The sequence below is a fragment of the Neltuma alba genome, unplaced genomic scaffold, assembly GCF_004799145.2.
Source record: "Neltuma alba isolate B1F8T4 unplaced genomic scaffold, ASM479914v2 tig00011794_pilon, whole genome shotgun sequence".
In the NCBI taxonomy this organism is placed as follows: Eukaryota; Viridiplantae; Streptophyta; class Magnoliopsida; order Fabales; family Fabaceae; genus Neltuma; species Neltuma alba.
The window spans coordinates 288,794-304,495 of NW_021636415.1; the positions used below are offsets into that span (position 1 = coordinate 288,794).

At 31.8% G+C, this 15,702-nt stretch overlaps 3 protein-coding genes across 3 annotated transcripts; 2 read left to right on the top strand and 1 right to left on the bottom strand.

The window, feature by feature from the left end:
- The first annotated feature begins 1,602 nt into the window (after positions 1-1,602).
- LOC114718043 (transcription elongation factor TFIIS-like) lies at positions 1,603-2,805 on the top strand. The gene is made up of 2 exons (XM_028903293.1): positions 1,603-1,941; positions 2,794-2,805. Exons 1-2 carry the CDS (start codon positions 1,603-1,605, stop codon positions 2,803-2,805), a joined length of 351 nt encoding a protein of 116 aa, XP_028759126.1.
- Positions 2,806-3,597: 792 nt separating this feature from the next.
- On the top strand, positions 3,598-4,788 carry LOC114718032 (transcription elongation factor TFIIS-like). The gene is made up of 2 exons (XM_028903281.1): positions 3,598-3,957; positions 4,072-4,788. The coding sequence occupies exons 1-2, from the start codon at positions 3,598-3,600 to the stop codon at positions 4,786-4,788; spliced, it is 1,077 nt and encodes a 358-aa protein (XP_028759114.1).
- Positions 4,789-9,999: 5,211 nt separating this feature from the next.
- Positions 10,000-10,665, bottom strand: LOC114718044 (xyloglucan endotransglucosylase/hydrolase protein 9-like). Its single transcript, XM_028903294.1, has one exon. It carries the CDS (start codon positions 10,663-10,665, stop codon positions 10,000-10,002), a length of 666 nt encoding a protein of 221 aa, XP_028759127.1.
- Positions 10,666-15,702: the final 5,037 nt, after the last annotated feature.

Consider the following 15,702-nt stretch of genomic DNA (forward strand, 5'->3'; position numbering starts at 1 on the left):
AGTTTAGTTGTGAATTCTATCAAAGTGGTTGTATGTAAATGGATTTGTTTGTAGCTAACGAATGATTTTTAGATTTTGATTCTTTTAATTATTACTTGTAATTACTGTTAAGTTATATTAGTGTAGTTATTTCTTGCAATGGATCGAGAACTAGTACTTTTCGAATTCAAACTGGTTCTTGTAAATGTGTTATGGTTGTAGAAACGTTATGTGTATTAGCATAAAGGTCTATATATTTAATAATTCCAACGTTATATATACTCTTCCGATCTTTAATATAAGACCCATTTAACTAATTTGATTAGATTAAGGAAGTTAGGTAAGTTAATTAATTATAAAAAAAGTGACACATTTTTCCTAAAATACCATAATCATCTTTCTTAATACGCCATCTCCCTCTTCTACTTGATTATGGTTGAGAGAGTATCCATAAGGGTAATTTAGAGAAAATTAATAAATATGAGAAATGAGTCTTATATTTAGGACCAAAACCAACTCAAGAATTGGGTCCGGAGGAGTATATATACATCTATGTAACTAGTTAAAATAATAGAGGAATTGGAGCTGATTGGCCGTGATCCATGTCTTTAGCAGTATTATTATTGTGGGAGGACTCAGCAGAGTTTGGGATTGGTGTGCAAGAAGGAAAGCAATAGTGAGGTCAAGACTCAAGTTGGAAGAATGAAAGAAACAGGTAGGGCGATGAAGAGTAAAGCTTTGGTGATGAAGATGAGAATAAGCTTATGGTTATGAGGATCTATCACTAATTGGCTCTTTTATCAAAGAATTGACATTTTTTCCAACCAAAATGCCCCTCTTTGATATTAATATTACTACAATCATTTAAACACTTATTTTGTAGTTTTCACTTGGAGTTTTTGAGGTTGATTTTGTAGCCTTTCTTGAGTTTTGGATTGGTACTTGTAATCTTATGGAATGAATATATTAGTGTAGCCAGAAAAAAAACACTTATTTTGATTTGGGTTAAAAATTGCCTAAATGATAGGAATAAAATTGCACCTAAAGCTTAGGAATAAAATTGCATCACTAAAGTTATCAAGAATAAAATTGCACTTGAGAAATAAGATTCAGGAGTAAAATTGCACCACCTTTGTTAAACATATATATGTTAAAAAAATTGATTAGGTTGTTAATTTTTTGAAGTAAAAATTGCTTTAATTTTGTCTAAATTTATTAAAATTTTTAAACAGTTAGTTATTTAAATGTTAAACAAACTACCAAAAGATAAATTAAAGATTTAGTGCGATAAAACTTAAATTGATAAATAATATTTATCGTAATATATTTTGTGAATATAATTTATCGCTTATATCTTTTAAAAGGATACGTACAAGAGAGTCTCATGAAACCGAAAAACGTGTTGACATTTTATAAAAAATAGTTAGATAAAGAGAAGATCTAAATTAAATCTATAAATCATCCGAATCAAATTTAGATATCTTAGAATTATTTTGTTTCAGATAGAAACCTGATAAATCAAAATTCATAGAGGCTTATAAATAAGTTCAGCGATCTTCATATAATCTTCATATAGAAAAATCAGTCAATAAGAAGTCAAAAATTCTCTTTTACAGTTGTCCGATGGAGAAAGAATTGATTCGATTGTTTGGAGCAGTGAAGAAGGCGGCAGACGCAGCGGCGACTTCAACCGCCGGCGAGCTCGAAGAATGTCAATGCCTTGATGCGTTCAAGCTGCTCAAGAAATTTCCTGTCAACTATGAAATTCTGGTAGCAACCCAATTGGGTAAACATCTGAGAGTTCTAACAAAGCATCCCAGAAGGAAGATCCAGGCTTTTGCTATGGGCATAGTAGAGATATGGAAAGCCATAGTCATCAAGGGAATAAGACAGAAGAAGAAAGAAAAAGTTGAGAAAACTCATAGGACTGAGACATCAAACTCCGAAAAAGGAAATATTAAGGTACGAGATTTAGAAAATATTAACTTTATATTATATAGATTTCGATTTCATTTTGATATTTTCATCAGCAATTTAATTATGATTTCGGATCAGAGTTCTTGTCTTCTTGATGATATATCATGGCATGTTTAAAATTTAATTAATCCAGTAGACCAGTAATACCATGTAACCTAAATTGCATGACGATGTCATTTAAAAATAAAAAACCACATGTCGTTCATTTGCTATGTATTTAGTTTTCAATATGATAGACAGATTTTTTTTTTTGGGTATAACATATGGTATCTTCAGTTTATTTTAAGCTTGAGACTAATATTTGTAGAAAGCATCAAAGTTAAAATACTCCTGATTAATGTGCTTCTTAAAATTTGACCTTTTGTTCTCGTCCTTAGGGAGATGAGCCCAAGACATATGTGATTTTAATTATAGGGAGAATTAGAATAAAGGACCTGTAGAAAGAAATATTTATTAAAAAAGACCATAAAAATTAGAATTACTTAAAAGGACCAAAATTTAAAATATTGATTCTAAAATTCCAAATTATCTCTATCCCACCTCCATCTCTCTCCGTGATTTTTTAGTTGTTGCTTTCCTTCCCTACTATTTTATATTGTTGGGTATTGATTTTAAAATAGTGTGATTACATTTTTCCCACAACTTTTTCAAAAAGTTAGAACTTCCCTAAGCTATATATACACAACTTTTTTCTTATTCATACTCAGAATTTGTAATTATTGATAACATTATTATTTCAAGATCTTTAAGTTTTTTTGTCACAAACGATAACATTCAAAACTATTTGTTACTCATAGTCCTAAATCTAACATTTGATGGTTTTTCAATTTTGTATAGAATGAGATGTGACAGTTGATTGGAAAAGAAGAATAATTATGGGTGATTTAGTATTTTTAAAATTGTATTTTAATTTTTGGTCTTTTAAAATAATTATGATTTTTAAGATCCTATAAAATAAATATTGCTTTTTCTTGGTCCTTGGTTCTAATTCTCCCTTAATTATATTATTTACAGTTAGATAGCTAATCTTTTTATTTTTAATCATTTATTTAATTGGTGAAATATAATTTGAAAAATTATTTATTACTTATTAAAGTATAAATGGTTCAAATTTAATAATTGTTAGTTACGTATTTATGTCTCATATGTATCTTTCCGAGATTATGTAGCAGGTTAAATCTTTAGATAAATTAAAGAATGAATCTAATCTAACTAATATTAAAACGAACAAATGTTAAGTGATGAACAAAATCTTTTTATATTCATTAATCAAAATTTTATTCGATCCGAAATTTTCTAAAATATTAGAATATTTAACTATGTTTTATGTATAGGATAGTCTTCAATGATCAATGATATCTTTATGTCTAAATTTATTTATTTGTTAATTTAGGGGAAAACATCTAGTCCAATCTTTGCCAAATCAATCCTTATATCCCCTTGTCATGGGAAAAAGGTCATCGAGAAATATTTTAATAAATAATATTTTTTACCAGCATTTTAGTAAATCACATTTAACTTATAATAATAATTTAAATTAAATCTATATATGTTTTAATAAAAGCTTATCGTCGATCCTCATATAATCTTCATATAGTGAAAAGTTAATAAGAAGTTGAAATTCTCTTTCAGGATTCTATGATGGAGAAAGAATTGATCCGATTATATGAAGCAGTGAAGAAGGCGGCCGATGCGGCCACGACCTCAACCGCCGGCGAGGTCGAAGAAAATCGATGCCTTGATGCGTTCAAGCTCCTCAAGAAGTTTCCCGTCAATTATCAAATTTTGGCATCGACACAGGTGGGAAAACATCTAAGAGTTCTTACAAAGCATCCCAAAAAGAAGATCCGGGCTTTCGCTGTGGACTTGTTAGATATATGGAAAGCTAAAATCACGAAGGAAATCAGCAAAAGCAAGGAGGAAAAAGTTTATCAGAAGGTTTCAGAGGCTGAGAACACTAAACGGAATAGGACCTCAAGTTCCCAAAACGGAAAGACTAAGGTACAAGCAGATTCTAACGTCACATTTTCTGCAGAAAATGTTAAAGCTGAGAAGGTTCGGCAGGCTCATGTGATAAGGCTTAAACTTATGCAGGCTGTCGTGGACGTTGCCAAGGCTGAGAAAACTGATAGGAATATTGAGACATCAACCTCAGAAAATATAAAGGAAAAAGATTGCAATGTAGTTACAGGTGAGAAAACCGTTTCTGTTGCAAACATGGCCAAGGATGAGAAGAAGCAAGTTTCTGGAATACTAAATGAGGCACCCTCAAGCCTTGCTGCTCCTTCAAAGAAGGAAACTATGATTAAAACTAACGATGAAAGGCGAGACAAAATAAGGGAAATTCTTCATGAGGCATTCTCTAGAGTTTCAGGGGAGGCTGATGAAGCAATCAAGGATCAAGTTAAAACTTGTGACCCTGTTAGAGTTTCTGTTGCAGTGGAGTCTGTGCTATTTCAGAACTGGGGCCATTTTAATGGGGCTCAGAAGATCAAGTACAGGTCCTTGATGTTTAACCTGAAGGATCCGAAAAACCCAGATTTCCGAAGAAGAGTTCTGCTCGGAGAGTACTCGCCGGAGCGGCTCGTGGACATGAAAACAGCAGAAATGGCCAGTGACAAGAGGAAGAAGGAGAACGAGACGATCAAAAGGAAAGCTTTGTTTGATTGTGAGCGTGGACAGAAACCAAAAGCCACAACTGATCAGTTCAAGTGTGGGAAATGTGGGAAGAGAGAGAGCATCTTTCATCAGATGCAGACTCGGAGTGCTGATGAACCTATGACTACATATGTTACCTGCGTTTCATGCAATCACCATTGGAAGTTCTGTTAGTGTCCTTATTAATTCTATCAAAGTAGTTGTAAAGTGATCAGCTTGAAGTTATGACAAAACAATGTGTAGATTTTGGTTCTTTTTAATTATTACTTGTAACTGTAATTACTATTGGATTCTATTATAGGATTGTTATTTCTCGCAATGGTTCGAGAACAATCATTATGATGTGTACGTAAATAGTTTCTCACTTGGTAGAAACCAAATTTGTATCATTTTCTCATGCAATCACATTCGGAAGTTCTGTTAGTTTAGTTGTGAATGCTATCAAAGTAGCTGTATGTAAAATGGCTTTGTTTGTAGCTGACGAATAATGTCTAGATTTTGATTCTTTTAATTATTACTTGTAATCATTGTTAAAGGTTCTATTAGTGTAGTTATTTCTTGCAATGGATCGAGAACTATTACTTTTCGAATTCAAACTGGTTCTTGTAAATGTGTCATGGTTGTAGAAAAGTTATGTGTGTATTAGCATAAACGTCTATATATTTAATAATTCCAAACTTATATATATATATGTAACTAGTTAAAATAATAGAGGAAGGGTTGGAGCTGATTGGCTGTGATCCATGTCTTTGGCAGTATCATTAGTGTGGGAGGACTCAGCAGGGTTTGGGATTGGTGTGCAAGAAGGAAAAGCAATAGTGAGTGCTCAAGATTCAAGTTGGAAAAATGAAGAAACAGGTAGGCCGATGAAGAGGAAAGCTTTGGTGATGAAGATGAGAATAAGCTTATGGTTATGAGGATCAATCCCTATCTTCATCAGCTTTCTGCGGATGTGAGAATTCCAATAGTTACTCATCTCATTGTCTGTTCTTCCGGGCAACCTTCCGGCTATCACGGACCACCTAACAATACACACAACCTATATATTAGGGCGTGTTTGGTTGAACAAAGGGAAAAGGAGGGGAAGGGAAAGGAGGAAGAGGTTTTAATGAAGGGGAGGTGAAGGGATAAATTTTAATGTTATTTTGTTTGGTTCAGGAGGAGGAGAGGGACCATATTTTTACATGGACTACTTTAACCTTATTATATTTTTATATAATAAAATATTTTTATGAACAATTTGAAATACTTATTAATTTTATTAACCGGTGATGTTTCCCATTCCCAAGCGGTCACAACGTGATACTTGTATTATTCCAGGGACATCGCTTATGATGGCTAGAGATGTGACTATGTTCTCATTTTAAAAGTTCAAGGAATTAGCAGTACTAAGAACTTTGTTTGTTTGTCAGGAAGATTAATATAAACACAATAAACACAAATAACAAAAGCCAATTCCATCATGATCTTTGGCTAAGCGATGGGAATCATTCATTGCCAAGACAAAAAAAAGGGCCAGAGAGATTACAAATCCATATGGAATTCAGCTTATTTATTTTAGTTATTATACATTTCATATAAATGTTGTTCCTCATCTAGTCTGCAAATAGCACTCCTCTTCATAAATTCCTACGGCCTTGACGTATAGCAATTGGACTTAGAAATAACTAATTGCAAATAAACTGCAAACAATTTCTCATCTTTCTTACAATTCACACATCGATCATGAGTTAAAACGAGTTATCCTACTGTTGTAAAAACAAAAACGAGTTATCCTACAAATCTGATTTTCATCATCCACCCAGGTACCTCCATTGTTTTAGGATTTTAGCCATTCTCCTTCCCCTGCTTCTCTTTCACTTTACCAAACATTCTTCATGAATTGGATTGATTACAGCACATTCCAAATTAAGATATAGTGTAGGCATAAAGAAGAACCACAATTTCCTTTAACAATAAAGTTTATATCATAAAACCAAGAGATTAAAACTAATCTAGAAGTAAGATGACTTAGCAACCCATCCTTTCAAAAGAATGAACCGAAACAATAATCAGGTCAAAGAAGAATCAGATAAATATGTATGCTTTTTCTTTTTCCCCCTTTGCGAACTGAACAAAACATCAGCTTACCCAAAAAAAAAAAATCAGAATATGTAAAGGGGAGCAATTTCTAAAGGAAAAAAGCAATGGTAAGCATGTCAGACCAACAATTAACCAAGACAATAACAAATTTCAGCAAGTGAGGATCAATAACCTTAAAGATGTCCTTCTTAATACAGAATAAGGACTCAAACAAAGAACGCTCTTTGAGGAACTTCCGTTTCTAAGCCCTTTGGGAAGGGTTCAAAGTCCAAATTAGATTATGACTAGAGGAGGAGAGGCGACAGCAGCAACAAGAATAGGTGGCAGCAACGGTGGCTGCAACACCCGGTGACGGTGATTGGATTAGGTGGAGCGACCAGGGAGAACGACTGGAGAAATGAACGAAAAATGGTTTTATAAATAATTAATTTGAATTGATTAAAAATATAAATTAAAATTAGTTATTTATAATAAAATGAATTGATTTTCTTAAAGTACCATTTTTCATCATGACTACTCTTACATGGCAACTCTTTGACATATGTAATCAATACTATGTAAATGCTTTAAAAAATAAATTACAAATTTGAAGAACAAAATAGATTAAGATATTATAATTAGGATCAAATTCAGTCTACATTTATCTCTTATATTAAGAATAAGTAGATGCTGATATGCCAAATGAAATTAAGAAACACAAAATTTTCCCAACATAAGAGACTGGACCTAACTAAAATTAAATCCACTATAACTGAAACTCTCTTCTCGTAGCTTGTCCGATGAAATTTGACAGAAAATTTAATCAACTAGACGATATAAAGATTCATCAATAGTACCTTATAAAAAAATTCATTAATACAGATTAGTTGCATTTTTTTTGGAAACTAAATTTTATTTGATTATTATTCTTCCATTTAATTTGTAAATTTCAAAAATATGGTTGTAATTGTGAAATGATGTAATTATAAAACCCAGCAGTATCATTGTAAATAGATTTGTTATGCTTTACCAATGCAAATAGTTAGTACATTTTGGACAAGGTGTTCCGAAATCTATTAACATAATAAAGCAGATTGAAGCAATGCCCCTTAGCCAGGCGACAATTGGCTTAATGAGAAATGAGGTAAATGAGCCAATTTTCTATTTTTTTTAAATGTTGTACACCCTCTTATCAAGTAAATAATTAATTAGATAATATAATATCAGTCTGGTAACCGCCAAAAATTGAACAAACCTAAGAGATACTTAGGAGCAAGGCTCGAGTGACTTGGACTTTTCGTTTTGGGCTTCACTTTCATTGTCTTCACATCAATAAAACTCCCTCACTCAAACTTGGACCAAAACTCGAATACGAATCCAATTGGTTTCAATAAAAAAATTTGGAAAAATGACACAAAAATACGACTTTAATTATGAAAATTCCAAAGTCACTTGGATAAGGAAATTTTCAGTTTACTGGTAAATAAATAAATAGAGATTTTAAAATTTACTCAAATAACCATGTCATCTTTTTTTTTTTTTTTTTTAAACTCTCAAGTCACCCACCGCTAGAGTTCAAATGGGTTGCTGGTTATCGGAACTCCAACAATTAACAACTATTTATTTTGGGGGGATTTTCTAACTTTTGTAACATGATTAATAATTATTGTAATGATATTCACATTTCCATTAACACCATTAAGTGTTCTCTATGTTTCCAAACTGGGAATTTTTTTCAATTTTTATAACGCGATTAACAATTCTTATAATTATATTCATAACTCCATTAATATTATAAACTGTGTTTTTCAAGTTTTTAAACTTGAAATTTTTTCCTCCAACATTGTAAAGTTATTGATAACTTTTACAATGATATTCACAACTCTATTAACACCATTAATTAACTATTTTATATGACTGGTTTTTAAATTAATATTATTAATATAATACGTATTTTAATTTAATAAAATAAATGCATACTAAATGCATAAGAGTTTAACATGGTTTCCATTCCTCTAACCTTTTCAAGTTTAAAATCTATCATATAAAATGATTAACTACACTAATGAAGTTGTGAATACCATTATAATCAATTATGTTACTGAATTTGAAAAAAAAAAATCCCATTTAAAAACCTAAAAAATAGAATTGTGAATATTGTTATAAGACTTGTTCATGTTAAATAAAGTTAAAAAAATTTCAGTTTCAAAATGTAAAAAAAATGATTAATGATGTTAATAAAAATATGAATATTTACAAGAGTTGTTAACCAAGTCATAAAATTTTTTTAAAAAAAATCTTAACAAATAATTATCGGTCACTAAAGCTCCAGTGACAATAAGAAAAAATTGTTACAAATTAAATTAAATCTAATATATGTAAATAATATAAAGTCATCCTATTTATAAGTTTTCAACTTTATAGTTTAATTAACATGTAATATTTACATTAAATTTTTTATATACATTATGTCAAGTTTTCTAATAAGATACAGTTATGTTTTATTTTTTTAATTAATACATACAATGCAGAGTCATATCATAGTTTTAATTTAATAATAAAAAGTCCAGCAAAAGATAATTTAACAATAAAAATTGGAGGATTGATGGCCGTGACAAAATAATCAAATAAAATAAAAAAATAACGGAGAATTATTTTTTTTATGCACAAAAAACCGAAAAACATTATTGAGGGTTACGTTTCATCAGACGAAAAGAAGTGCTCTGCTTTCTCATCATGGTAAGCATTATCTTCTTTTCTTTTCTGTTTTACTTTTTGTACCCCATATATAAAGCTTGCCAATTGCAATTAAGTCTCAAAAGAAAGAATTTAATTACCATAAAATTTATTGACAGCTAAGATTCATATTAAGAAATCACAACTGATTTATACTGGTAACTTCTTATTAAAATTTTATAAATCCATGTGTATTGAGTAAAATGACATTATAGGGAATCCGCCATTCCAATGCCAGAACTTAAGAATAGATTTTCCAAACAACGACAAAAGCTTTACAAGCACGTAATTATTCACAAACAACAATAACAGTACAAGAACAGGAACAAGAATCCAGATCAAGAATCACAAGCAGTTCCCGTTCGGTATTTTGAAATATCAAGATCACTGATCAAAACAATATTAGCCTCTGCTTTAATCTGTGCATAATGCTTCCTAGAAGAGTAACTTATCAGATCAACAATCAGAACTCAAGCCAATAATAGAAATGACTTCACAGTTTGAAAACGCAAGCAAGAAAAAATTACAACATTATTATAGAAATCGTATAATTCAGAGACACAAGTAGCGGAAGATGAAGAAGCCGGATCAGGAATCACAAGCAGTCCCAATGGGTACACGGATGTGCTTATAGAGGCAAACATAAGGAGCATCAGAACCATCGTACTTACCGGTCCAATTTCCCTCAGCGATATAGCTAGCATCCCAAATCGAAGCATACAGAAACATTGGTTTCTCAGGAAACCCTAATTCACCATTTCCGTCCCCTTCCTTCCTCTCCTCTCTTCTCACTACCTTCTCATCAATCACCCACTCGATCGAATCACGGCTCCATTTGATCACATACTCGTGAAAGCCGTCCGAGCAATCAAATCCCAGATCGTGAATCTGCTCTCTGTTCCCAGTCCCGCGAGTGTAGAAATTGGTTTGCACGATCTTCTTGTCTTTGCCCAGGAACTCGAAGTCGATCTCGTCTTGGGATTTGTCGCCTTCGAGGGAGGAGAGGTAGATGTTGAAATTGAGGCCACTGGTGTTGCCTTTGGGGCATTGGATGAGGGTGCTGAAGGTGCCGTAAAGGAATCGGGTGGTGGTGCGCCACCGTGCGCCTCCGCGGTGGTCGAAGGTGAGGGCGATGGAGTTGGAGTCCGGGCAGTGGGAACAAGCTTCAGGAGTGTAGTCAACCGCGATCTCTCGGAGGGGTTGGGTGTGGTGGTGGTGGTGGCTGGTCTCAGGGTGAAGAATAGGGTCAGCCATTGGAGAAGCAGTGGGAATAGGAAGAAACAACAACAGAGACTGAGAAGTGAGGAGTGAGAACTGAGACGAAAAGCTGCAAAGAAGGAGAATTAGAAAACGGCAAGGACGAAGTGGTAAGAATTTGGTACTGGCTTCTATCCTAATTATAAAAGTTAGTTGACTAATTTGAGAAGATTAAAGAAGGAAGTTGAGTTATTTATTTGTCCTAAATAGGTGTTGTTTTTCCTAAAATATCCTTGCTAATCAAGTGTATTGACTAGAACTATTATTATCAGAAAGACTATTTTGAAAAAAAAATATATAAATAAGAGAAACAAAGTGGATTGAGATATTATATTTAGGACCAAAATAAAAATCAAATAGGGTTTTATATTAAAGACCGGATATAGTAATTATAATTTCTTAACCAGACCATTACCAAGTCATTTTTTATTTGATGAGTTGTTGGACTCCTTTTTGAATAAAGATTAATTTGATATATTTTTTTAAAATTGATTTTTTTTTCCGGAACTTGTTATATGTTTAGCAAATATGATATTTTGGTACATAAGTATTTTCTTAAGTTTAGTTAAGGGTCTTGGTTCTTAGCTAGAATTTTTTAAATCAAAAGATTCTAGCCTCCTAAATTGTTGATGATACGTAAGACAAATATCAAAAATTTAGTTTTAGTTGTTGAAAATTTTAAAAAGCATATAATGCAACGCACTCTAATTTAGAACTAGAAGCTGCACGTTGTTGCTTTGGACCTGAGCTAACTTTTTTCAAGCAAAAGCATTTGCCTCCAACTTTTATCCAAACATAATATACAGGCTCGACCAAACATGCACTTATTAGTCCTTAAATGAAATTTAATTATAACATAATTATCAAAATACCCCTACATTTGTTTTTTTTTTCCACATCCCCTTTCTTATGCTCTCACTAATGACAGGGGTGTTCAAAATTGGTCTGTCTTGTCCTAGTCATATGAGGACAAACTGGGACGTAACATAATATAGGACCAATATGAGATAGGAATAGAGTTGGGAAAACGTGCCGAACCCGTCAAATTTGCCGTTTAGGTTTGAAAATTGTGAGGGTTGCGCTTGAAATTTTTCTCTTCAAATAAAAACAAGTTTAAAAGAGTTGACCCTGTACGGTTGAGGGTTTAAACAAGCCAGCTTGTTTAGGCCTTTTTATAATTTTTTAAAATTTTTTATATAATTCTAATATTATTAATTTTTTAATCATTAATGATATTTTGAATATTTAGTTATTATTATTTTGAAATTAAATTTCATAGAATTGTTTGATTTATTTAGTTTTAGACAATAATTTGCTCAATTAAATTTTATAAAATAAGTTAATTTGAACTTTAATAATGATTTGATTTATATTATATGGGTTGATATTTTAAAACTATATATATTTGTATTTAATAAAAGAGTATTTTACACTTACATAACTTGTGATTCTATAATTGGAATTAGAAATTTATGAGTTTCAACAATACTTTTCAAATTAAAGTAAAATAATAGCTAGACTGCAAAATTTAAAAGTGAAATTTCTATAAAGAAGGAAAACTTGATATTTTTACAATGAAAGAAAAACATACTCATGAAAAAGAGAAGTTGATTATAATGACGATGAAATTTTAAAAAATTAGTGATAGTGTTTGTCTTTGCATATTTATACTATTGATGAAACTTTTGGATGTTATGGTCTTGTTGATGGATGTTTTAAATGTTCTTAGATGTTAACGGATATTTAGATATGATGATATTTTGTATTTGTGACTTAATTTTATTTATATTGTCTTTTATTAATAATTTCATTGATTTTTTTGATAAAAAAGTGAAAAAAATATGAAAATAGCATTTTTTCCCCCTTACATGGGCTGAAAGCCTGCGAGCCGATTTTGAGCCCGTTAGTTTAAGGTCCAAGGACCAAACATATCAAATTGGGGTTGCCCCTACAGGGCCAACTCTTTCATGTCCATCGATCCTATGAGATTAGCCCGTATTCCCACTTCTTCACAAAAAAGTTGAACGAGATTGTCTCGTTCTAACATATTTACTTTTTTTTTCGGTGTGTGTAAAATCGGACTAGAAACCAAAACCGACTCTTTATCTGGTCTGATTCATCTACTCAACCAGAAGAATATCAAACCAATGTGCGGCCTAACTCGGTGTGAATATGACATAAACGGGGCAACCCGTAGGGTTGAACGAGTTAGTCCGGTGGTCTGAAAGAAAACAGATGGAGAAGAACTAACACATATGAACCTAAGAAGAAGAGGTACAAACAAAAGAAAGATTGCTCTCTCTCTTCCCCTCTTCCCCAAACTCTGCAAGTTCACCTTTTATCCTTTTAAACTATAAGTCAGTTGACCTTAATTTATTCACTTTTCTCTGATTCTGCGAGAGCGTCTTAAACGAAAATGAGGTGTGAGATTGGGAGGTATAAAAATGGAGGATAGAAGAAGAGAATCTAAAATGAAGAAAGAGAAAAAGAAATAAAAGAAGAAGAAGGGAGCAAACAGGAAGAAGGAAAGAGAATAGAAAAAATTGCAAATAAAAACTCCCGAATATGTAAAATTATGATTTGGAACTCTGAATTTGGAAAATAGCAAATAAAAATCCGATCCCACTTTTATAAATATGAAATGTGGGTGAAATGTCTAAAATGCCCCTCAGCCAAATTGTGATTTGGTTTACTGAAATTGTCATTTGCTAAAGTGAACTTGTCATTTATCATAGTCAACTCGTTATTTGGTTTACCCTCAATTAAATTGTGATTTGGTCTACTGAAATTGTCATTCGTTAAAGTGAGCTTGTTATTTCTCATAGTCAACTTATCATTTGGATGAGGGGCATTTCAGATATTTTACTCACATTTCATATTTGTAAAAGTAAGACCAGATCCCTATTTGTTATTTTTCAAATTTAGAGTCCCAAATAATAATTTTACATATTTAGGAGTCTTTATTTGCAATTTTCACAAGAAAATAATTAAAAAATGAAGAGCCTGACTACCTGACGACTTTAAAAAAGAGATGCGATATGGATTCAGATTTTGAAAATGTGAGAAGCCTTGCAAATAACAAAAAGGGAAAGAGAAAAATAAAATTTGAAATATATTAAATTAATATTTATAATATATTAAATAGTTTGCTAACAACACGGTTGAGTTTCCACAGAAGATACGAAACCACAAATTAAATTGGAGATGGATTTGTCTAATAAATATTTATATTATAGAGTTTTATTTGCTATATATAATTCTCGGAATATATATATCCTTTATTTTATACATACTACTACCTCCGGTCCTAATTATAAGACCCAGTTGATTTATTTGAGGAGATTAAGAAAGTAAGTTAAGTTAGTTATTTGTAATAAATAAGTATTGTCATTCCTAAAATATCCTTGCTAATTAAGTATATTGGCTAGAACTATTATTATTAGAAGGATTATCTTGGGAAAAAATGTATAAATATGAGAAAAAAATGGATTGGGGTCTTATAATTAGGATCAAATAAAAAATCAAACGGGGTCTTATAATAAGGATCGGAGGTAGTATTATAATTACAAAATAAGTCACATGTATTTACTATTATTTGATATTTGTTTTTATATTTTAGCTTTATTTTTATTTAAAATAACTAACACACACATATATATGAAAATATATTATATTAATTTCTGATTCTGATGTAATTCACAAACTCTTAACCCACTATCTCAATCAGTTTAATTACCAATTCAGTTTTTAGTTCCTTATTATTATTATTATTATTTTTTGACTTCATACATCCTATTTTCAATTAGTATTATGAAGCTTAGACCCAAATTTCAAAAAACAAATTGTTAGCCCAATCTTTATTGGGCTCAATTTCAAAAGTGCCACTGGTACGGCCTGGACGTGCTTTTTTTAAACACCTATAACCCAAACGAAATCAACTTTCTGGGGGGCAAAAAAAGGAGAAAAGGGATTTATAACTCGGCACAACAGCTTATTTACCGCTTCTCAACTTGGGATTGGGGAATTCGCCGCCTTCAATCTTCATGATGGTTTGCTCTCTATCTTCATTATGCAGCCTTTATTTCCTGAAAATATATTATATTAATTAATACCGGTCTGACTTTGATGTAACCTACTAATTCTTAACTTATTATCTCGACCAGTTTAATTACTAGTTCAGTTTTTAGTATCTTATTATTATTATTTTTTGACTTCATACATCCTATTTTCAATTAGTATTATCAAGCTTAGACCCAAATTTCGAAAACTAAATTGTTAGCCCAATCTTTATTGGGCTCAATTTCAAAAGTGCCACTGGTACGGCCTGGACGTGCTTTTTTTAAACACCTAAAACCCAAACAAAGTTTTTTTTTTGGGGGGTGGGGGGGAAGGGGATTTATAACTTGGCACAACAGCATGTTTACCGCTTCTCAACTTGGGATTGGGGAATTCGCTGCCTTCAATCTTCATGATGGTTTGCTCTCCATCTTCATTATGCAGCCTTTAGTTCCTGAATATCTCATGTGCGTACGGTGTACTGCTTATTTTTCCTGTTTCGTTCTTTCTTTTCTTTCTATTATAGTTGTCCTGCTCCTTTACTCTTCATTGCTCTGGTTTGAAAGTAAAGATTGTGGAGCTTCATAGGAGATTTGAAATTTTAAGGGCATGGTGAGGAGATTACTGAACTTATAAGAGTAGAAATTTTTGGATTTGAGTCTTTGTAGAAGAAATGGAGACTTGTGTTGTTGTAAGAGAAACAACATGACTCTTGTTTCGCAGTCATTTAGTTATTGTGACTTTTTAATATTGGTTCATTACCTTCATTTGGTTCTTTTTTTTTTTTGAATTTTCACTTAAAAAAAAGATCGGGATGTTCGGTCAAACAGAAATCTCATCCTATTCTTGTTTACTTGAATGAGATTATCTCAGTTTCATCCCGTTCCGTAAACACTCCTAAGCCATCATCATTAGAGGCCCATCCCTTTTGTTTTCTGAGTTGAAAGAGCCCAAAATGTGGCTACATGTAAGGCACAG